Genomic DNA, 23,866 nt, shown 5'->3' on the forward strand with positions numbered 1-23,866 from the left:
GTCTGTCTGTCTGTCTGTCTGTCTGTCTGTCTGTCTGTCTGTCTGTCTGTCTGTCTGTCTGTCTGTCTGTCTGTCTGTCTGTCTGTCTGTCTGTCTGTCTGTCTGTCTGTCTGTCTGTCTGTCTGTCTGTCTGTCTGTCTGTCTGTCTGTCTGTCTGTCTGTCTGTCTGTCCGTCCGTCCGTCCGTCCGTCCGTCCGTCCGTCCGTCCGTCCGTCCGTCCGTCCGTCCGTCCGTCCGTCCGTCCGTCCGTCCGTCCGTCCGTCCGTCCGTCCGTCCGTCCGTCCGTCCGTCCGTCCGTCCGTCCGTCCGTCCGTCCGTCCGTCCGTCCGTCCGTCTGTCTGTCTGTCCGTCTGTCTGTCTGAGGGTCGATGTTTTCTAGGCTGCTTCTGTTGTGTCAGACTGTACATTAGTCCAGCGAGAGCAGTGGCTGCATGTTCTCCTCCTCGCTCTTCACTTTTTCTGGCCGTTTAAGCACTCCGGGCTCCACCACCGACTGGGACCTGTGGATATGAATAAAAGATGACTGGCATCAGAGGGGCCTGTGCTCAGTGAAACACTATCACTGATGACTTCTCACCTCCTCAAGTACAAAGGAGTGGGATGAAAAGGTGTGAACATCAGAGCACCCTTGCATCCTGCAGAGCAGGTAGCACACATGGGAATCATACAAGGTCATAGACGATTGGTTTCATAAATGCATCCCAAAATCCATTCGCATGAATTGTTTTAGAATAGGCCTTGGGTTACATGCAATACCGCAAAACACACAAATGCACACACATGCACAAGCACACAAAACCATCAATAAAAATGATCTTCTCCAAGAAAAATTAAGTGTGTTAACTTGTCTAGTACATGAGCCTGAAAAGTTGATCACAAAATGTCATCCTCAGACATTGGTCTGACCTATTTTTGATATATTTCTCTAATAAAAGCCTAAGCTGCTTTGGGGAATGGGAGCTATCATTCATCATGCATAAATCTGGGACAGGTTGGTCTCCTGTGTCTACCGTGACAGAGAAACATTCATACGACTGATGATGATAACTAAGTCAACCAGCGCTTCATTCACCTGTGGAAAAAAACACCCACAAACAAAATAAAATCAATGAATGTACAGTATTAACACAGGGGCTAAATTACCTTTGGAATGAATAGTAGAACTCAATCACGTCAGCCTCAGTGAGGTTAACATTTAGAAGTTCATACAGCTACTGCTGCTAGCGGGAAGCTATGTAATTACTGCAGCAGTGAAGTAAAACAGATCTGCCTCAGAGCCAGTCCACCACTCACACACATCACAGTCACACAGTACAGAATGGCTGTGTCATTATGCGGTGGCCATGACACAGTGGCTCATCATACAAAACATATGGTTCTCTAACAGTGATTCATATCCGATTTAGTTATTTTAATGAGGCAATGTTGGCCTGACCTTTGTGGAGTGTATGAATGGCAGCGTACAGTGGGGAGATAATAGCCCTGACTAAATAAGTCATATCAGATCATATGGCTGCTGGTGATTACAGCCTTTAGTTCACCATACATCAGGACCCTGGCCAGGATGCTATGATACACCAATCAAATGCTCTTCTGTCACATATACAGGGCAGTGCAGGGCAACAGAGTGCTTAACAATAGGAATAAAGACATTATTCAATGCTTTTATGTCCTTTATGAAAATCCCATACAGTGCTGTATCTCTCATTGCTTTGCCTGCTGTGTCAGTCTACTGTCTTTGTAAGCAGAACTGTCAATGACAATGAATTTTACTGATTCAAATCTGCTGAATCCAAACATGTTTTACTAAAGATGCTGTGCTATGAATGGGGGAAGTGCATGTATTTCCTTTCCCTCAGTCACACACACACACACACATGCACACACGCACACGCGCACTCACACACACACACACACACACACACACACACACACACACACACACACACACACACACACACACACACACACACACACACACACACACACACACACAAACACACTTGACAAATTGAGATGGCTCTTGAAAAAGGGACATTGGAGAGGCCAATAGCCCCAAGGCAATAAGGCCTTCATGACCTATGTCTGTACAGGTTTAGTCAAAGTGTTTTGTGAGGCAGCAGGAGTGGAACTGAACTTATTGCCGAAGGTAAAACTCCATCATGTTTTTCATCGGCAGGGACTGGGAAACTGGTCAGAATTGAAGGAATGATGGATGGCGCTAAATACACGGAAATTCTTGAGGGAAACCTGTTTCAGTCTTCCAGAGATTTGAGACTGGGACGGAGGTTCACCTTTCAGCAGGACAATGACCCTAAGCATACTGCTAAAGCAACACTCAAGTGTTTTAAGGGGAAACATTTAAATGTCTTGGAATGGCCTAGTCAAAGCCCAGACCTCAATCCAATTGAGAATCTGTGGTATGACTTAAAGATTGCTAGACACCAGCGGAACCCATCCAACTTGAAGGAGCTGGAGCAGTTTTGCCTTGTAGAATGGGCAAAAATCCCAGTGGCTAGATGTGCCAAGCTTATAGAGACATACCCCAAGAGACTTGCAGCTGTAATTGCTGCAATAGGTGGCTCTGCAAAGTATTGACTTTGGGGGGTGAGTAGTTATGCACGTTCAAGTTTTCAGTTTTTTTGTCTTATTTCTTGTTTGTTTCACAATAAAACTATTTTGCGTCTTCAGAGTGGTAGGCATGTTGTGTAAATCAAATTATACAAACCCCAAAAAAATCAATTTTAAATTCCAGGTTGCAACAAAATAGGAAAAATGCCAAGGGGGGTGAATACTTTCTCAAGCCACTGTATGTTCCATATCTGCCCTATTTCTATGGTTATTAGATGAACCATATACTATATGATATACTGAAGCAATAAGGCCCGAGGGGGTGTGGTATATGGCCGATATTACATGGCTAAGGGCTGTTCTGATGCACGACGCAATGCATAAACTGGTTATCAACGTAATTAGACCGGTAAATAGTAAATTCTTGTCATACCCGTGGAGTACAGTCTAATATACCACAGCTTTCAGCCAGTCAGCATTCAGGGCTGGAACCATCCGGTTTATAAATGGAAATATTACATCTGATATGACATATCTGACAGACGAACATATCGGTTTCTTAGAAGACACCTCTACCTTTATCTCGTATGTAGACACATGATACACAATCTATCGCATTGACACACGTGAATAACATGACTGTCCAGAGTCTAGACTGACCTCTTCATGGTTTTGGGAGACAGGTCTTTCTCCAGGTCTTTGACAGAGAGGGAGTAGGACTCGGGACAGTACTCGGTCTCCTCGTCATAGGCGTGGTCCAGGAGGGTGCGGGCCCAGGTTCCCATGTCGTAGGGGGGCATCATCCCCCCCAGCTCAGAGGGCAGGATCTCAGGGTGCATGAGCTGGTGAAGGCTGTTCAGGTTGTTCCCATGCATGAAGATCTAGAGAGGGATGGACAAAACCAGTGCTAGACTTGGGCAGGAGCTCACCAGAGCTGAGTACCGGCACTTCGAATGTTCTACTACTTGAGATCATGTTCCTCTTATAGAATATTAGCTCAAAAGTATTGTGGAGCTTCTGCACCTAAATGTAAACAATTCTGTTTTAGTCCAAGTCAAGCACTGGACAAAACAACAACACAACATTGACACAGATAGATAATAAGCATATACTGTCTAAGAACATGTTACAAAAGTCTACAGATTGTTGGAGTGGATAGATTCACCCTTTTGAAAAGCAAATGTCCTGACCTGAACAATGTTTATATGACAGCAGCTATTCAGAAAGTACGATAACCGGTGGCTATATGTTGAATACAATGACCTGACATTCATTGGTTATAGCAACACAGTTGACCTGTTGGTCTCTGTCAAAGTGATTTTTCAGAATTTTCACTCAACAACATCCTCCCATCTTACCCGTTTTCTTGTCTTGTCCTTCAGAAAGGGCCGTATGACGGTGTACAGGGCGTGGATGTACCACGGCTGGTTCACAAAATGGATTCCTCCGAACCTGGCAGGAAAGCTGTCCTGTGGGCAACACAAAACACAAATAAACTCACTATTCTACCTGTTGGTATGGTTACGGACTTAATCCACTTTTGCTGTGTTTTCGCTAGGAGCATATATTGTTTTATTCTATTCAAACTACATTATGAGGAGGGTATGTTGGCTAATGAGAGTGGATTTAAACAGAATGTAAATAGAAGGTCCTTCTGTTCTTTTTCATTTCCTTTTCCAATGTTACAGATTTATCTTGATGGGTTTCCATTTTGGCTTTATGTTCATGTGCTCATTGAAATTCACCCAGTCCATTTATCTTACAATATCGCATTTACATTGAATTGTTCCGTGCTGTTACATTGCCATGCAGGTTGGAGACATAGGTTGAACACTATTATCATAATGGTCTGTTCTAATTTGGACACAGGGAGTATGCTGAAATTATACTCTGATATAACAGGGTTGGCTGACGAGCAGCAGAACTGTATCCCTGGGGAGAAGTTTATGTAAAGGAGCAATCTGATGATTTAGGGGATTGTCTGTGAGGCGGACACAGGTGGAACACCCAGAGTGCACCCTGTAATCTAGTGACACAGTCTGGGGTAAAGTCACATCGCACAGGCACCGCAGCAGAGCAACATCACAGCTATAGTCAAACCTGTGGGAGTAAAATCACCAGGAAAGCTCAAAATACACAATAGTCTCACAACATTTAACAATGGTAATGCCTCAGTTTCATGTGTAAGTGTGGTTCCCATCCGTTCTGCAGACTTTACTGAAGTTTAAGACTGGTGTAATGGCTACCTGTATTATTTTAATTAGCTAATGGAGGTAGTTGACAATTGTGTCGCTAGCTCACTGTAGCTTCCCTGCTGAAAAGAAAACAGCATAGACCAACATAGGCTGGTCATGCTTGTCACCAGCCTTCACTGTGTTGTTGCTGGTGATCAGCCTTCGCTGTGTTTTTGCTGGTGCCTTCGCTGTGTTTTTGCTGCTGATCAGCCTTCTCTGTGTTCTGGACACTGGTGAACAGCATAAATTGGTTGCCAGCGTACCAGCATATTCTGGTCACCAACAAAACCAGCATTAAGTCACATTATGCTGGCTTGCAAAGTAATGTTTAATTCCTATTGGAATCCAGCCAGAGTGGGGATATCCAACAATTTGAACTTTTATTCACTTACACATTCGGAACGACTGCCAGGGTTTCGAAAGATTAATAAATTAGACTACCTAAACCACCTAAACTGGAACAACCATTTCAGTAACGGGTGCAATTAGTGCAACTAACAGATTGGATTTGTTTAGACAATGTTACTGTCACGACTTCCTCCGAAGCTGCCTCCCCTCCCCTGTTCGGGCAGGCTTCGGTGTTCGTCGTCACCGGCCGTTCCATATCTCATCATTCCATTTGTCTTGTCTAGTCAATTACACACACCTGGTTCATATTCCCCTCATTAGTACGTGTTTAAGTGTTCCCTCTGCCCCCTTGTCCTTGTGGGTGATTGTTCATTGTGAGGATTAGTAGCTCGGTTGAGCTCAGTATTTTGTATTGCCGGGGTTTGTTCCAGTGCGCCTGTGTTGCGCACTGGACTGGTTACGCTGGATTACGGAATAAACTCTGTATACTGTGATTTACCCTCCTGCGCCTGACTCCTTTAAATCACGCATCACAGTTATTTATCTTTGTGTAGCATAAGATTAATTAATTGATTAATTAATCAATCAATGTACATGGAAGAACACTGATATTGAAACAAACAATTCTAAAAATCTAACTGCAAAAGAGCATGCTGGGAAATATGATAATGATGGGTGTAGTTTTGCAGACCAGCTTGACCAGCTTGACCATGCTAGACCAACATAGACCAGAATGGACCAGCTTGGTCACCAGCATACCAGCATCACCAGCATGAAGCATGCATGAGAGCATCAGCAAGTGTCTTCACTGCCATTTTCAACATGTCCCTGACTGAGTCTGGAATACCAACATGTTTCAAGCAGACCACCATAGTCCCTGTGCCCAAGAACACTAAGATAACCTGAAGCCATGAAGTGCTTTGAAAGGCTGGTCATGGCTCACATCAACACCATTATCCCAGAAACCCTAGACCCACTCCAATTTGCATACCGCCCCAACAGATCCACAGATGATGCAATAGCTATTGCACTCCACACCGCCCTTTCCCACCTGGACAAGAGGAACACCTACGTGAGAATGCTATTCATTGACTACAGCTCAGCGTTCAACACCATAGTGCCCTCAAAGCTCAACACTAAGCTAAGGACCCTGGGACTAAACACCTCCCTCTGCAACTGGATCCTGGACTTCCTGACGGGCCGTCCCCAGGTGGTAAGGGTAGGTAACAACACATCTGCCACGCTGATCCTCAACATTGGGGCCCCTCAGGGGTGCGTGCTCAGTCCCCTCCTGTACTCCCTGTTCACCCATGACTGCATGGCCAGGCACGACTCCAACACCATCATTAAGTTTGCCGACGACACAACAGTGGTAGGCCTGATCACCGACAACGATGAGACAGCCTATAGGGAGGAGGTCAGAGACCTGGCCGTGTGGTGCCAGGATAACAACCTCACCCTCAACGTGATCAAGACAAAGGAGATGATTGTGAACTACAGGAAAAAAATGAGGACTGAGCACGCCCCCATTCTCATCCACAGGGCTGTAGTGGAACAGGTTGAGAGCTTCAAGTTCCTTGGTGTCCACATCACCAACAAACTATTATGGTCCAAACACACCAAGACAGTTGTGAAGAGGGCACGACAAAGCCTATTCCCCTTCAGGAGACTGAAAGGATTTGGCATGGATCCTCAGATCCTCAAAAAGTTATACAGCTGCACCATCGAGAGCATCCTGACTGGTTGCATCACCGCCTGGTATGGCAACTCCTCGGCCTCCGACCGTAAGGCACTACAGATGGTAGTGCGTACGGCCCAGTATATCACTGGGGCCAAGCTTCCTGCCATGCAGGACCTCTATACCAGGCGGTGTCAGAGGAAGGCCCTAAAAATTGTCAAAGACTACAGCCACCCTAGTCATAGACTGTTCTCTCTGCTACTGCATGGCAAGCGGTACCAGAGCGCCAAGTCTAGGTCTAAAGGTATTCTTAACAGCTTCTACCCCCAAGCCATAAGACTCCTGAACAGCTAATCATGGATACCCGGACTATTTGCATTGTCCCACCACCCCACCCCACCCCAACCCCCTATTTTATGCTGCTGCTACTCTGTTTATTATTTATGCATAGTCACTTAAACTCTACCCACATGTACATATTTCCTCGATTACCTCGACTAACTGGTGCCCCCGCACATTGACTCTGTACCAGTACCCCCTATATATAGCCTCCCTACTGTTATTTTATTTTAATGCTGCTCTTTAATTATTTTCTATTTTCTATTTTTTACTTATCTATTTTTTACGTAACACTTTCTTTTCTTTACTTAAAAACTGCATTGTTGGTTAAGGGCTTGTAAGCATTTCACTGTAAGGTCTACACCTGTTGTATTCGGCGCATGTGGCAAATAACATTTTATTTTATTTTATTAATCAGCATGAGCTAGTCACCAGCATACCAGAATCACCAGCATACCAGCATGAGCTGTTCACCAGCATCGCCAGCTTGATCAGCTAGTTGGCCAGCCTAACCAGCTAGACCATGCTGGTCAGACCATCTTGACCAGCAATCAGACCAGCATACACCAGGATAGACCAGCATGGACCAGATTGGAAATTAGGCTGGTCTATGATATTCTTTTTCAGTAGGGTTTCCCTAGTTTTTAATCCACATTCATCAGGCTCGACATTTAAGATCACAGACGACTGTTATTATAGAGTTTTTTTCTCCCAGCTCAGAGAGCCCACGCTGGGAATTTTTCATTAACGCAAGCTGTGCTCTACCTATCTTCCCAGCGGAACGAATACCTCTACTGACTAAGCATGGCAATCAACTCATTGCACAACACAGAGGAAGAACAGGGATACTAATTCTCTCTATCACACTTTCAGACAAAAAGTTGAAGTGTCAGAGGGTATCCTTGCAGTGTGAGATAGATCTTGCCTCTTGGCTATGCATAGTTTGCAGATAACCAGATGGTTGTTCATTTTTAAAACAGGACACTAATGGCTTCATGTGCACATCTAGGCCTAGAAGCCAAACAGACGGATCCATACACCTTAATCTCTTTACATCACAGGGATCAGTGTGAGTCCATCGTTTGTTCAGGATACTCCTCATCACCCTCAGTGTTTGCTCTTGCCCTGCTTTGACTGAGAGAGAAAAGAGCCATGTGCTTTGATGATGAAGATGACAGAACTGAGCTTTAAGGGCTCTGTCTGTCTCAGGAACGGACACGCGCTCTCGCCACGGTGATGCTGGACAGCTGGGTTAGCGTCCCTTGGTCTGGCTGCAAGGACATCGGGCGGTCCATCGTCTGGCACCAGTAGAGCTGCTCACAGGCTGAGACTCTGTTTTCTGACACAACACCATAAGACACAGCTGATAGTGGACAGGGAGAGAAGGTGCCTCGCCTGGACAAATCTCCCAGGGTGCCACAGCCTGGGCTATCTCCCTGAGAGCAGCATCAGACTATGTAATATCCCCTCTCCCGCTTTGTGATCCATCCGACAGCTTTGACTAGGATGAAGGCGCCATCTGCGTTATACACTGAGTATACCAAACATTAGGAACACCTTCCTAAAACCTTCCTTTTGCCCTCAGAACAGCCTCAATTTTTCAGGGCATGGACTCTAAAAGTTGTTGAAAGCGTTCCACAGGGATGCTGGCCCATGTTGACTCCAAAGATTCCCAGAGTTGTGTCAAATTTGCTGGATGTCCTTTGGGTGGTGGACCATTCTTGATACATGGGAAACTGTTGAGTGTGAAAAACCCAGCAGTGTTGCAGTTCTTGACACAAACTGGCACATACTACCATACCCCATTCAAAGGCACTTACATTTTCTGTCTTGACCATTCACCCTCTGAATGGCACACATACACAATCCATGTCTCAATTGTCTCAAGGCTTAAAAACCCTTCTTGAACCTGTCTCCTCCCCTTCATCTACACTGATTGAAGTGGATTGAATGACTAACATCAATAAGAGATCATAGCTTTCACCTGGATTCACCTGGTCAGTCTATGTCATGGAAATAGCAGGTGTTCTTACTGTTTTGTACACTGAGTGTATACGACACACAAAACAGAATACACGATGGAGACTCCGTCTTCCTCCTCTGGTTGTTGTTGGTAGAACCAGCTTGATCTGTACCTCTAGTGTGATGTTGGGGGAAGGAGGAAAGAGGTAAAGGGGAAGAATAGAAACCACTGCTGCCCTCATTGATTTATTCTAGCTACAACCTACTTTTGCTGCTGTTTCAGTTGGGGAGGAAAGCCTCCATAATTGAGAGAGCATTAAGCTTAAAGCTGCAATATGTAACTTTTGATCGACCAGACCAAATTCACATAAAAATGTGTGTTATACATCTGTCATTCTCATTGAAAGCAAGTCTAAGAAGAGTTAGATCTGTTCTATGTGTGCTATTTCTATGCTACCCTTTCTTAAGTTTCATTTTTGCTTCTTTTACTTTTGGTTTTGTACACCAGCTTCAAACAGCTGAAAATACAATATTTTTGGTTATGGAAAATATATTTCACAGCGGTTTAGATGGTACAACTGAAATTAGGCGAACTATTAGAATTTTAGCAACCAGGAAAGGGATATGCATCTTTAACTGTGAGCAGCTAAAAAGGCAAATGACATCCAAGCATCATCAGAAGCCAGCAGCACGGAACATGAACAGATGGACGTGGGCGTACCTGGGCCATTTTGCAGGGCTCCAAAGATCTTTTATCACAAGATCATTTCAGTTGGTTTATTAGCTTCTGTTTAGATGTATTAGTTAATAGCCACACGGAAAACAATGTATCTCTTGGTGGCTGTTATGTCACAGTTTAGCCTCCTGATGTCTTCTGTTGAAGACATAAAGGTTGCCTGATATTACATCACAGATTTCCCCAAGCATCAAAAGCAAGAAACTAGGGCAGAGATTCAAGGGCAGCCCACCTAACAAGGCAGAGATAGCTGATGGGACTTTTCCTTGCATTGCAGAAAGACATTGATGGCAATAGAAGCCTACAAAGCCAAGCTGTCAAACCCCTCAGTGAACACTGATGGAGGCAAAATCCCAGAATGTGTTGTTCTACAAGGACTCAATGGTATACACTGATGACATGTGATTTGTCGACCAGAAAATGCTGATTAGCCGATTGCAACAGTGCAAGCACTATCTCCATTTTGAATGACTCTTATTTGAAGTTGAGCTTCATGGTCTAGAATGAATTTGGCAACTGATTCGTAAACATGGCAAAAAGGTATATGCATGCAAACCCAAGAGATAAGACGGTGCATACTAAAAGTTATCGCCTATAATATGGAAATCTAATTATTTCAATTGTCAATCTGTGCTTCTTCCACTAATGTTGATATAGAAAATTCTGGAATTCGGCTCTCATGTTTTCACATAATTTTTTTGTGAAACTGATGAGCCCATCTTTTCCTGGCTTCATTTTTTTCTTCATAGGATTGGCTTGACGAGCTCTCTAAATTCAGCTCTTTTCAGGAGTCATTGATAAAGGATGGAGTGAACTAATCCTGCTGTGAAACTGAAAAAAGAAAACATCAATTTAGTGGAGTCCTTTTTAAAAGAAAATGTAGCCTGAAGTGAAGATGCTACTTTGTTATATCCCTTTACTCATAGCCGCTGGAAGTAGTTTGGGGGTGGGGGTGCTGCGTTTTATTATTATTTATACGCTGCAGACGCTATATTGGTCCGCTAATACAGCACTATTAAAGGCCCAGTGCACTACTTTTGTGAAAAAATATGTTTTTAAATATATATATATATTTCTTAAATATATTATTTTTTATTATTAGGATTTTTCAGGGGATGCTGCAGCACCGTCAGCACCCCTACTTCCCGCGGCTATGCCTTAACTGGAATCAGGCCTCTTCATGTGCACTAGTTTAAAAGCAGACTACAATAAGCACAGGCCCACAGCACTCTGTAGTAGGCTATCTGGGGAAGGCTTTTGATTGAGAGCTACGTTAAGTGAAAACTGAAAATGACATAAAGCCATTGAACATTCTCTGCTTTCTTTGAAGAGATAGACCCTGGATTAATACGTAGCCATGGAAATAGAGAGAGGAGAAAGGAGAGAGAGAAGAGAGACTGTCACTAACGATAGGTCACGTCAATGACGTAGGCACCACAGGAGACACTTTATCTGCACCTGCCAGATCCGGCCTGCTTTCCTTGGGAAAAAGTAAAGTGAAAACGTTGGGGAAAAGTTCATTGTGAGGGATGAAGCTACACTTATTGGCAAAACCACATCCTGTTATAGACCAGACCAGCACAGTTCTGCTGCAGGAGAAACAACAATACAACTCCAGAGTGCCAGGCGGAACCAGGCAAGCAGACTAACAATTCGTTTTCCTCTGCCCCTCTGTCCCAAATATGTCTGCTGCTGATTCCTCAGCCAGCTGAGAGTCTCTTGAACAGGGCTGTGGGATAGGAGGCAGTGGAGCTGAACATTCAGATTGGGAGATTCACAGTCAAACAGAGAGATGGAGGGAGTGCTTTGGTTGGACTTGTTACATGTGCGTACTGCACTATTGATCACAGCACAGCATAATCCCTGACCGCTCATTGAGGAAAGGTTCTGTTCTTCTGAATCACTCAAAATGTGTTAACGGGTCGAATCTGTAAATATTATAGACTTGCCCTTGATTAAAGTCCAGACTTGACTGAGGGAGGGTAAAATCCATATTTCGCAGCTTTTGGGTATACTTTGACTTTGGAGATAAACACATTGAAAAGGTTCTCGTTCATGACTAAATTCATAAATATGATTTGAATACAATAGAGCAAGTTCACTGCGTTATCAGCAAGCTTAGAGAACCATGTCGAGCGGTTTGCTGCTTTCAATTCATCCATCTTGTGGGTGGGCTTAATAAAACATGCAATCGATTGGAATATATCAGAGCTCAATAAGTTATTAATTCGGTCAGTGTTCTTCTACTGGCATTTTCACCACAAGTAGAAAAGGAAAAACACTTTGTATAACCCCTTCAAAGCTCACGGGCTATTTTATCTACCTGTATTGACATCACTACCTATGCATGAATCAGACCATAGTTTGCATCCAAACAATACAGTAACACTGAGTTGACTAAGAATACTGACCAAAAGAAAAACTTATATTTTCTTGCTCAGTGGATTGTAAGAAGTATCTGTCTGGGTAAAGGGTTTTCTCCCTATATTACTACATATCGTACTACATACTACACTCAGTACTTTGTTGAAGCACCTTTGGCAGCGATTACAGCCTCGAGTCTTCTTAGGTATGACACTACAAGCTTGGCTCACCTGTATTTGGGGAATTTCTCCCATTCTTCTCTGCAGATCCTCTCAAGCTCTGTCAGGTTGGATGTAGAGCATCACTGCACAGCTATTTTCAGGTCTCTCCAGAGATGCTCATTCGGGTTAAAGTCCGGGCTCTGGCTGGGCCACTCAAGGACATTCAGAGAGTTGTTTCCAACGCCACTCCTGCGTTGTCTTGGCTGTGTGCTTAGGGTCATTGTCCTGTTGGAAGGTGAACCTTCGCCCCAGTCTGAGGTCCTGAGCTCTCTGGAGCAGGTTTTCATCAAGGATCTCTCTGTACTTTGCTCCATTCATCTTTCCCTCGATCCTGACTAGTCTCCCAGTCCCTGTCACTGAAAAACATCCCCACGGCATGATACTGCCACATCCATGCTTCACAGTAGGGATGGTGCCAGGTTTCCTCCAGAGGTGATGCTTGGCATTCAGGTCAAAGAGTTCAATCTTGGTTTCATCAGACCTGAGAATCTTGTTGTTCATGGTCTGAGAGTCCTTTAGGTGCCTTTTGGCAAACTCCAAGCGAGCTGTCATGTGCTTTTTACTGAGGAGTGGCTTCCGTCTGGCCACTCTACCATAAAGGCCTGATTGGTGGAGTGCTGAAGAGATGGTTGTCCTTCTGGAAGGTTCTCCCATCTCCACAGAGGAACTCTGGAGCTCAGTCAGAGTGACCATCCGGTTCTTGGTCACCTCCCTAACCAAGGCCCTTCTCCCCCGATTGCTCCGTTTGGCTGGGCGGCCAGCTCTAGGAAGAGTCTTGGTGGTTCCAAACGTCTTCCATTGAAGAATGATGGAGGCCACTGTGTTCTTGGGCCTCGACACAATTCTGTCTCTGAGCTCTACGGACAATTCCTTCGACCTCATGGCTTTGTTTCTGCTCTGACATGCACTGTCAACTGTGGGACCTTATATAGACAGGTGTGTGCCTTTCCAAATCATGTCCAATCAATTGAATTTACCACAGGTGGACTCCAATCAAGTTGTAAAAACATCTCAAGGATGATCAATGGAAACAGGATGCACCTGAGTTCAATTTCGAGAATCATAGCAAAGGGTCTGAATACTTTTTCTGTTTTTTATTTTTAATAAATTAGCTAAAATTTCTAAAAACCTGTTTTTGCTTTTTCATTATGGGGTATTGTGTGTAGATTGATGAGGGGAAAAAGCAATTTAATACATTTTAGAATAATGCTGTAATGTAATAATGTAAAATGTGAAGGGGTCTGAATACTTTCCAAATGTACTGTATACAATGTAACCCTGATACATACACTATATATACAAAAGTACGTGGACACCCCTTCAAATGAGTGGATTCGGCTATTTCAGCGACACCCGTTGCTGACAGGTGTATAAAATCGAGCACACAGCCATGCAATTTCAATAGACAAACATTGGCAGTAGAATGGTTTTACTGAAGTGCTCAGTGACTTTCAACATGGCACCGTCATAGGATGCCACCTTTCCAACAAGTCAGTTCATCAAATTTCTGCCCTGCTAGAGCTGCCCCGTTTAACTGTAAGTGCTGTTATTGTGAAGTGGAAACTTCTAGGAGCAACAACGGCTTAGCCGCGAAGTGGTAGGCCACACAAGCTCACAGAACGGGACCGCCGAGTGCTGAAGCGTGTAGCGCATAAAAATCATCTATCCTCAGTCGCAACACTCACTACTGAGTTCCAAATTGCCTCTGGAAGCAACATCAGCACAATAACTATTCATCGGGAGCTTCATGAAATGGGTTTCCTTGGCCGAGCAGCCGCACACAAGCCTAAGATCACCATGCACAATGCCAAGCCTCGGCTGGAGTTGTGTAAAGCTTGCCACCATTGGACTCTGGAGCAGTGGAAACACGTTCTCTGGAGTGATGAATCACGCTTCACCATCTGGCAGTTCGACGGACAAATCTTGGTTTGGCAGATGCCAGGGGAACGCTGCCTGCCCAAATGCATAGTGCCAACTGTAAAGTTTGGTGGAGGAGTAATAATGGTCTGGGGCTGTTTTTCATGGTTCGAGCTAGTCCCCTTAGTTCCAGTGAAGGGAAATTTTAACGCTACAGCATGCAATGACATTCAAGATGATTCTGTACTTCTAACTTTGTGGCAACAGTTTGGGGAAGGCCCTTTCCTGTTTCAGCATGACAATTCCCCCATGCTCAAAGCAAGGTCCATACAGAAATGGTTTGTCGAGATTGGTGTGGAATAACTTGACTGGCCTGCACAGAGCCCTGACCTCAACCCCATCGAACACCTTTGGAATGAATTGGAACGCCGACTGCGAGCCAGGCATAATCGCCCAACATCAGTGCCCAACCTCACTAATGTTCTTGTGGCTTAATGGAAGTCCCCGCAGCAATGTTCCAACATCTAGTGGAAAGCCTTCCCAGAAGAGTGGAGGCTGGTGTAGCAGCAAAGGGGGGACCAACTCCATATTAATGCACAGGATTTTAGAGTGAGATGTTCGACGAGCAGGTGTCCACATACTTTTGGTTATGTAGTGTATATACAATGTGTTGCTACAGTATGTAGAAGAGTATTGATAGGTGAGAGACTGACAGGACAGCTAATAGATATACAATCTGAGGGATTAGATGTTAGATAACAAAGGGAAAAGACTTTCAATCAATTGAACCACTCTCAAGGGCATACCAAGCTCAGGCAAAGTCCTAGTTAACTCAAAAATAACAAATCTGGTAAACAAAATATTCCATCAAATTATCTAGTACTTTCATTCTCAAGCATAAAACCATAAATCCTATTCATACTACACCTCTTCATAAAAGTAGACTTTCCTTATCCCAAGCCTCAGACAGAACAGCATATACTGTATACTGTAGCTACAGCCACTGTCCTCAAAGCACAACGCAGCCGTATCTGCTGCTACTGAAATAAGTATATTAGCCATACGCAGGGGGAAAAAACACATTCACTTGTGAATGTACAAAATGTATATTTTTAACACTATACAACTAGAAAAATTGGCAATGCAATATGAATACTTTATAGAGTGCTCACAAAAATGAGCTCTAAAAATAACTCCAAGCATGAACCTCTCGCAGTTCCAATTATTTCACTGACAATCTACCACTATCATTATTAATAGTGATGAGGATTCGGCGGCAGGTAGCCTAGTGGTTAAGAGCGTTGGGCCAGTAACCGAAAAGTTACTGGTGCAAATCCCAGAGCCGACTAGGTGAAAAATCTGTTGATGTGCCCTTGAGCAAGGCACTTAACCCTAATTGCTCTTGTAAGTTGCTTTGTATAAGAGCGTCTGCTAAATGACTCAAATGCAAAAATGTAAGAGCATTTGAAAAATGTGTTGCACTCATATAGAATTGATTAATCATATATAACTGATTGATTGAGCCCGGCTAAATGGGTTTTAAGATGTCACCTTTTAAAATGTAAATTAGCACCATTGCACCACATTACATAATTATGGAGAAAAATACCAAATTGAGAGAGGGACTGACTACAGCCCTACATCTGCAGAATTATGGTAATGTAAAATATTTCTCCCCCACTCTGTCTTAAACCCACAGAAACAATGCACACATCATCACCCACAATGAGGTAGAATGGCAGAAGTGTGTTTCTCTCATCTAGCAGTCCATCTGGAGAGTACATAGCATGGCGGTTGGACAGGTTGCCACGGAAACTCAGTGTGGGATGGGATGGGGAAGACTGGCCTTTTGTGATTGGCTGCTGAACACAGGTTATTTCTCTAGACTAAGAGGGACAAAAGGCATGGCTAAGACAGACAGAGAGAGAGAGAGAGCCCTTTGAATTGAGAGAGAGAGAGAGAGAGAGAGAGAGAGAGAGAGAGAGAGAGAGAGAGAGAGAGAGAGAGAGAGAGAGAGAGAGAGAGAGAGAGAGAGAGAGAGAGAGAGAGAGAGAGAGAGAGAGAGAGAGAGAGAGAGAGAGAGAGAGAGAGAGAGAGAGAGAGAGAGGAAGAGGCTCTAAGATAACAAAGCATAGCTTGGGGAAAGCAGGGCCAGCATGGAGTGTTCTACTCATTCCAAGCATTTGTTTTTCTTGGTATTGATTTGCCAAGAATACCCACACTCTAAACATGTCTTAATTTCTTTCTCTTTGTTTTCCAATACACAATGAAATCTGTACTAGAGTTTGTGCTCTGTGTATTAGCTATTCCAACAACAATAGATGTGACTGTCAGTTTGGGAAAAGGAAACTAAATTATTACACATTGACATTTACATTTTCGTCATTTAGCAGACACAGTTGGAGATGCGTTTTGAAATATCCTTATGGGGTATGTTCAGATTTTCTGTGAATTTACATTTTTCTGTTAAGATTCAGAATCTTCCATAATCTCTTAAAAATTCTGCAAGCAGTGTTTTCATTGTTGCCAGTGGTAGTGTAAAAAAATGTTTTGCATTGTTGACTGTAATGTTGAAATTAATCACGTTATTCTGAACATACCACCCACGTGCATTAACAAATGTACTGACAGGAAATTATAAAGAAGCTGAACCGAGATCCTGAAGACACACACATACACACACACACACACACACACACACACTCACACACACACACTGGTGGGCAGCAAACAGTGAGCTGCACCTGATACAAGTACAAGTGATATGTAATATGGATAGATCATTAGCTATAACATGTCCTTCACAATATAATACAAAAAAAAGAACATCTTGAAGTCTTGGCAATATCAAAAATCTATACCCATAGAGGCAACAAGTGTTAACCTTAGCTGAGGATGAAAACCTAATGTTGATGTCTTGAATGTGCTTTTCTTTGTGTGTGATTTCTTTAGCAGCTCAGGCCCTTCATGACAGGCATAGTGAATCATGAGGCGTGCTGGCACACAAGAGCCCCTCAATGTCATTACAAAACCCACCAGAGGGCCACAACTCCCTGAGATGCTCTCAGTGCTCAGTGTCAAGCGGGCCCACAGATAGGATGTCACCACTATCCATTACACTGGAGAGAAGCATTATGAGGAGAGGGGTCAGGCACTGGACAACACATTTTGTGTCTGAGGTGGACAATCAGTAGTGGAGGATACCATACCATGTAATAAATAGCATACATACCTTATGAAGTATCTACTATTGTAGAGCTGACAAACATATATTATGTACTGTAGATATAAACCTGCTCAGATTGAAATAGGTTTCAGTTGGAGCTCTCCGACTCAGACAGGGAGAAACATTTAGCCAGTAACTGTTGATTCTGTGGTTGACTCCATTAGTTAGTACAATGTTTCTGTTGGGTTTTATTTTGTTTTCTGTTCAAAGGATGACAACAGTGTTCCCACACGATTTGCTAGCGGCACATTGGGAGGCTGAGATACTAATAGCAGTGATCAATTACTCACAGTCTAATCTGTGTCTGGAGAGGCAGTGGAATGTGCAACGGCCTCATCATGGTCCTCCATTGATATTAAGTCAACAAACATTTCTGGTGATAACTGCCTATGCTCTACATGGCTACATAGTACATGGCTACACAGCTATACATTGAAATTTGAATGATGGACTACAGAGGAATTTGCGGCAGATAGCCTAGCGGTTAAGAGCGTTGAGCCAATAAACGAAAGGTTGCTGGTTCGAATCCCAGAACCGACTATGTGAAAAATCTGTCTGTGCCCTTGAGCAAGGCACTTAACCCTAATTGCTCCTGTAAGTCGCTCTGGATAAGAGTGTCTGCTAAATGACAAAAAATTAATTAGCAAGGACATTGAGAATAATTTCTGTATGCATTTTGTTATTAGGCTATTGGCTATACATCATATTTATATTTTGGTTTGCCACCTCCCAAAGGATGCACTTGGACAGAGACCTTGTCTTTTTGTATTCCATTAGAAATGATTGAACAGGGTCAAAGGAATGTTGTTCAAATTTGAGTCTCTGCATCACCTGCTGAAGATTACAATCATAGTCCCACACCACCAGTAATCAAAATGGCAATGTCATTATTCATTTCTTATGCAAGTCTTTGATTGTAAAGTCATTTTTGAGAGTACAGAGGAGTGATTATTGAGTGGATGTGCTTTTACATTTGAACAATTTGTCACATCACCAAGAGAATGATAAGATATTTGGTCAGAAACAGTTTCTCATGAAGATTCAGGGACTTGTCCCACTACTCCAGCAAGCATCCCAGATGTGCAGGACCATGTGTGGTAAGCAGTTGAAATATAGCTTGTCGCTAATGTTCACCCCATATAAACTAGTAGCAGTAGTGCTATATTTCTATAACTGACCATAACAACAATGAAGATCTGCACTTCAACACTGCAAGACTGACAAGTGTCTGGTGTATTAAAAATCCCCAAAGGACTTTTTTGTTTTAGGCTTGACTAAAATGATTAAATGTAGCAAACCCATCTAAATTAGGAGTAATCTGTGTAATCTCAGTAAATGGAGTCAAGTGTCAAAAGTAGCTAATAGAAGGATTAGAAGAATGTTGAGACTATTACCTGTAAACCTTCTATGGCCAGTCTCAGCATACTCGGTGTTAGTTTGGAGGCTTGCTTAAACGTGAAGTTGCTCCAGTCGATGATTAGGACAAATCCATTCACCTGTAGCTCTGGATCTTCTATCATGGACTCCAGCGACAACAGAATAGATCGCAGTATATCCACAAATGTATACCTATAGAGGTGAGCAAAAGCATTAGGAGACTATTCTAGTACTGTAATCCCAGTTAAATAGTTAACTGTAAAAATGAAATGTCACCAGCATACCCTTGTTTGGCAGTAAATACAGAATGTGACTCTTTAACCTTTTAATTCAGGAGAGTAATACACAGAGATCCAGATTGCGGAGACAACTTGACTTGTATGAGTGCTGATGGCCTTTTGTGTGTTTTTCACACCCTGCTATTGTGTGAAATTACTAATGTGTTGTCATTGTGACTATGGAGATCACATGAGTGGGTCCCTAAAGTAAAAAGATCACAAACTCAAATCTCTGCAATAAAATAATGTGGTGAAACGTAATTTGATTATATCTGATTCGACACTTACATTTACATTTACATTTTAGTCATTTAGCAGACACTCTTATCCTTACATTCATCATTCACTAGTGAGGTGATAGCATTGTTACTGACATGTGCAGCCTAGTCTAGGCCCATTCCCTGGCCTACATCCATGAGACACTGACAGGGCTTGCCTTGGGGTTAATAATTCAATTGATGGGGCTTATGTTTTGGTTAAATTCATGAGGCTAGGCTACAACAAAGCCAATGCCACAGATTTGTGAAAAATATATAGAGGGTCGACTGCAAGCAAACTGTCAAGTGGCATTACAGTAGTTCTGAAAGGACAGCTCCCAAATATCAGACGGACATTACCTGCTCTGGTCCCAGTTAGCAGCAAAGAGAATCAGTATTTTCCTGCCATATCTGTCCAAGTTGGTCAGCACCCCCGGAAATCCGTCTTTGAGGGCTTGCTTGATTCCCGGGTCGGTTGCTTTGAGGTTTTTAAACATATCCAGATTTTGCTGACGATATTCAAAATACTGGGCCAAGAGGCGAAACGACTCGAAATGGTTAAATTTCCGCGCTCTGAGAAAGCGCAAGATGAAAGCATCTTCTGTCCTAAGAAAGCCAATGTCTGGGCGGGTGATGATCATGTCCCTCACCTCCTGAATGTCCTGATGTAGAGTTTCGGGGTTCTCCTTTAACTCCACCTTGGCTTTCTCCAGGGTTTCTGGGGACAAGCCCGCTTGTAAGTGAGCCATCGTCCTTGCTTCAACGTCCACGGCCAATATTGAATGGTAGGTAAAATATTACCGTCGAAGGAGCCAAAACCTCCAACAATGAATGCGTCACGTATAGGCCTATTGGACCCTCTCAATCAGTTCCCTAAAATCAAAGCCTGACTTCAGATATCGTCCTGGGTCCTCCTGAGTAGGCCTATGATAGAAGGTGCAACATAGGCTGTATTCACTTTTTGGACAGCGCCATTATGATTCCACCTGTACCTATCTAACATTTGACTTCTGTTTCCAACTTTCTTTTCATATTTTGACATTTATAGCTCTCAAATCAGTCGCAATACTGGCTGTTGCTGACTTCCCAAATAGGTCTATGAATAGCCTATGTTCAGCTACCAATTGCATCTCTAACCTGGCTATGGTGGAAGCCTAAACACACAATTGTGAGACAACCGTTATCATCCATCCCCACCCAAAATACTCTAACATTAAAATTACCATAAAAGGATTACACTATGCTACCATCAAGCGGTCAGGCAATGCGGCACCCTGCAGCAACTCTTGTCATAACTCTCCTTACCGAATGCATTGCAATTCAGAATCAGAAAGATGCTGTCACCGACTGCTAGAAATTACAGTCAAAGAATCAAGGCGTCATATTCCGTCGACATCCTCACTCCATCCAGCATGCTGTCTATTTCCATTCTGTGTGTTTTGGTCCCAATATTGTATGACCAAATCCAAGTCACGTTGTTCTGAGCGCGGTAGTGCTCCGGGATTTTTTTGCGGTTGCTGTACGTCAGTGCTGCTGTTGCCGTTTTGTTGCTGTTGAAAGTGACAAAAAAACATCGCTCCGGTGATACAGTCACTCTGGCAGTCATCACATGGTGAAGGAGGGAGAATCACCCTCTCTCCTCTCTCTATTCATCACACCCAAACACCACCTGCTCATTGGCTGCAACCAGACCAGACATAGTCTCCCCACTCTGATTTTACATCCGAATTTATGCTGATTACTCCTCTATCATCGTCTCAATCTCAGTCTGTCATCAATTTGTGGGGCGTGAATTATTCATTTCACTTTAGCATATAGGCTATTCTGGTGCTGTGTCAATTATATTTTTGAACCGACCTCCAACCATGCAGAGTCTCTTTCATGTTTATGCCATTTAGCATTGCATTGAGGAACCAATTCTGCGTTAGGCTATAGGCTTAGAACAGAAAACAATGCACGTGTTATTATGACTTCTTGGGTAATTTTCATTCTCTTTACATTACCCCAAATAGTTTATTCCTATGGCCCTACCTTTCATTATTGTGACACTTTACATCAAAATGTATACAATGTCGCAACAAATAGGCAACACAATTGGTTTGATAGATCTATTTAATTGATTGCAGGAGCATCCCGACATGGGCTTTGTTTCAGTAAGGCAATTAATTATGTCTACGGCTGCACACTGTCCTCCTGGTCCTCCCACTCAGGGCGGGGCCAGAGCCCCCTCAACTGAATAATAAATACCAACCTGTCTGGTCCAGCATTTGTTGCGTTTGTTGCTCTCTCCCCTGGACAAACAAATGTGATTACAAGTTGTGTTACAAAGGTTGCCCAAATTGCTGCCAAGCTCTGAGGGCGAAGATCAACAGCGCACACTGTTGAGGAGGACTTGGCATGCGCACAGGTGCACACGCGCGCGCACACACAGCGGGGGACCCCTTGACTTGACAGGGGTCCAATCAATGTGATTTTTTGAGGTACCATCCGCATCATGGCTGTTGAGTTGAGCCCTTATAATGGTGCGCAAACCTCCGTGTGTATGCCTATATTATAATTGCCAACCTGGAGAATAATCATAGGTGCTGTTGTCTGAGACAGACTGAGATTCACATACGCTTCGTTGTGCCATATGCGATGATGAGACATTCAGTTCAATGTCTTATAGATATAAAAGGCTCCATTTTCAGAGCGTATCAACCTAGTGCAACAAAGAAAATGTCCTCCCACTCACTCAAAGTGGAACCCCATTGTTCCTTGTGCATCTCCTCTGGAGTCACTTATTCTGCAGAGCTTGTGTGGGGTTTATTAACTGGTTATTTCCTTAACTGATTCATAGTGTTAGTTAAACATCAGGTATGCTGGACATCACTCAACCGATCCCCCAGCTCGAGCTCGACACTGGCGAGGATGTGGCGGAAGATAAGGGGCAACGCGTGGATAATTTGATGTAGCGTGATGGGCCAGAGGGAGCACGGGACTGACAGCTGAGCAGTGAAAGGGAGGAAAAACAGACTCCCGGGGGAGAGGGAAATGGGCAGCCGATAATTACACTCTGTTCTGACGGGTGTGTGGAGGAAATGAATTGAATGGACGGACCTGCATAGCAAATTACCTTTGTTGTGAAGGCGCAGCTGTCATTCTGAAGTGCTCACTCACGTTGCTCTGTGAATAGGCCATTTGGTCTTTCGGTTGATTCCTTGATTAAATATAGATGTCGTTAAATGTTAGAACTCAGTTTGCAGTATTTGTATTGGTGCATGATGGCATTCAGAATGACATTAGACTATCTATACTCGATGGAAATTACCCCTATCTACAAAAAACTGGAGATGTAGGCTTCAGCAGCTGGTAAGACAAGTTGGATATTTACAAAATGGTTAATATTACAGAGCGTGATCACAAAAGTGTCATGAAACTCCAGTGCTGCCGGTGGCCGTTTCAGCACCACGTGAGTGGACAGCGCCTTGTTGACGGGTATTTGGAAACTGGTGTCGCTGGTATAAATGAGGGTGATGTAACACTATTTTAGATGTTTACATTGGGGTGTAGATGTAAAGTTTAAAACATCCCAAATATACAGTAGTGAGACGAAACAGGCTACGTGCTAAACACCACAGGACCATATAGTCCAGAACACTTATTTTGACAATGGGCACTTTTTGGCATGCTGTCAAGTCACCATGCTTAGGCCTAAATGTAAGCGTGAGTAAAACAAATCCATCAGTGCATGGAAAGATGCCATGAGTTGCATACTAGCCTATTTTGTAAAGTGCATGATACAAAAAAAAAAGAGTGTAGGCCTATTCATCTCGAATATCAAGTGGTGGCGTGATTCAAGTGCAAATCTTAATGCAAAGACAGTGCTATCAGTTTGAGTTGTGATATTTACAGTCAAGTTAATTCATTAAATTAATTCCTCATAGGCCCGGGGCCTCTGCCTCTGACCTTGGCTGGTCCATAAGCATGTTTGTGTGAAAACCACTGGTCTGGTACTGCTTCAATATTAGACAGGGCAGGCGCCCATCAAGCCGATGCCCAGCAGCTTATCTCAATAGCCAGATGGTGGAGGGAAAACTATCTCTGAACAAGCTATGGGGGGATGGAAGCACGTAGCCTATTAGTCATACAACTTACATGTTAGCAAATTACCCGAATTGCCGTTTAATTAAACATTCTTGATAATTGTCAAGAACATTTTTCTTTAAAACGTTTTATTTTTTCTTAGCCTTCCTGTTGCCCGTTCCAGCAAGTTCAGAGAAATGGGTGAGTGGGTTCAACATGGCTCACAGTGCTAAGTAGCATCAGTGCTGCCAGGCAGGGTGTGCTCATTCGCCAGACAGACAGTGATTCAGATGCCACCTAATGGACTAGTGTTGATGGTTTATAGGAACTTTACCCAGGGGCGTTGCCAATAT

At 43.5% G+C, this 23,866-nt stretch overlaps 1 protein-coding gene across 1 annotated transcript; it reads right to left on the bottom strand.

Moving 5' to 3' along the window:
• Window positions 1-406: 406 nt before the first annotated feature.
• Window positions 407-20,197, bottom strand: LOC311108182 (clavesin-2-like; the record flags this gene model as incomplete). Its single annotated transcript, XM_084150800.1, has 5 exons — window positions 407-500; window positions 3,232-3,452; window positions 3,930-4,040; window positions 18,931-19,105; window positions 19,809-20,197. 5 exons carry the CDS (start codon window positions 20,195-20,197, stop codon window positions 407-409), a joined length of 990 nt encoding a protein of 329 aa, XP_084006926.1.
• Between the last annotated feature and the right edge of the window lie 3,669 nt (window positions 20,198-23,866).

The sequence above is a fragment of the Coregonus lavaretus genome (genome assembly GCF_964263955.1).
Source record: "Coregonus lavaretus genome assembly, chromosome: 33".
Lineage (NCBI taxonomy): Eukaryota > Metazoa > Chordata > Actinopteri > Salmoniformes > Salmonidae > Coregonus > Coregonus lavaretus.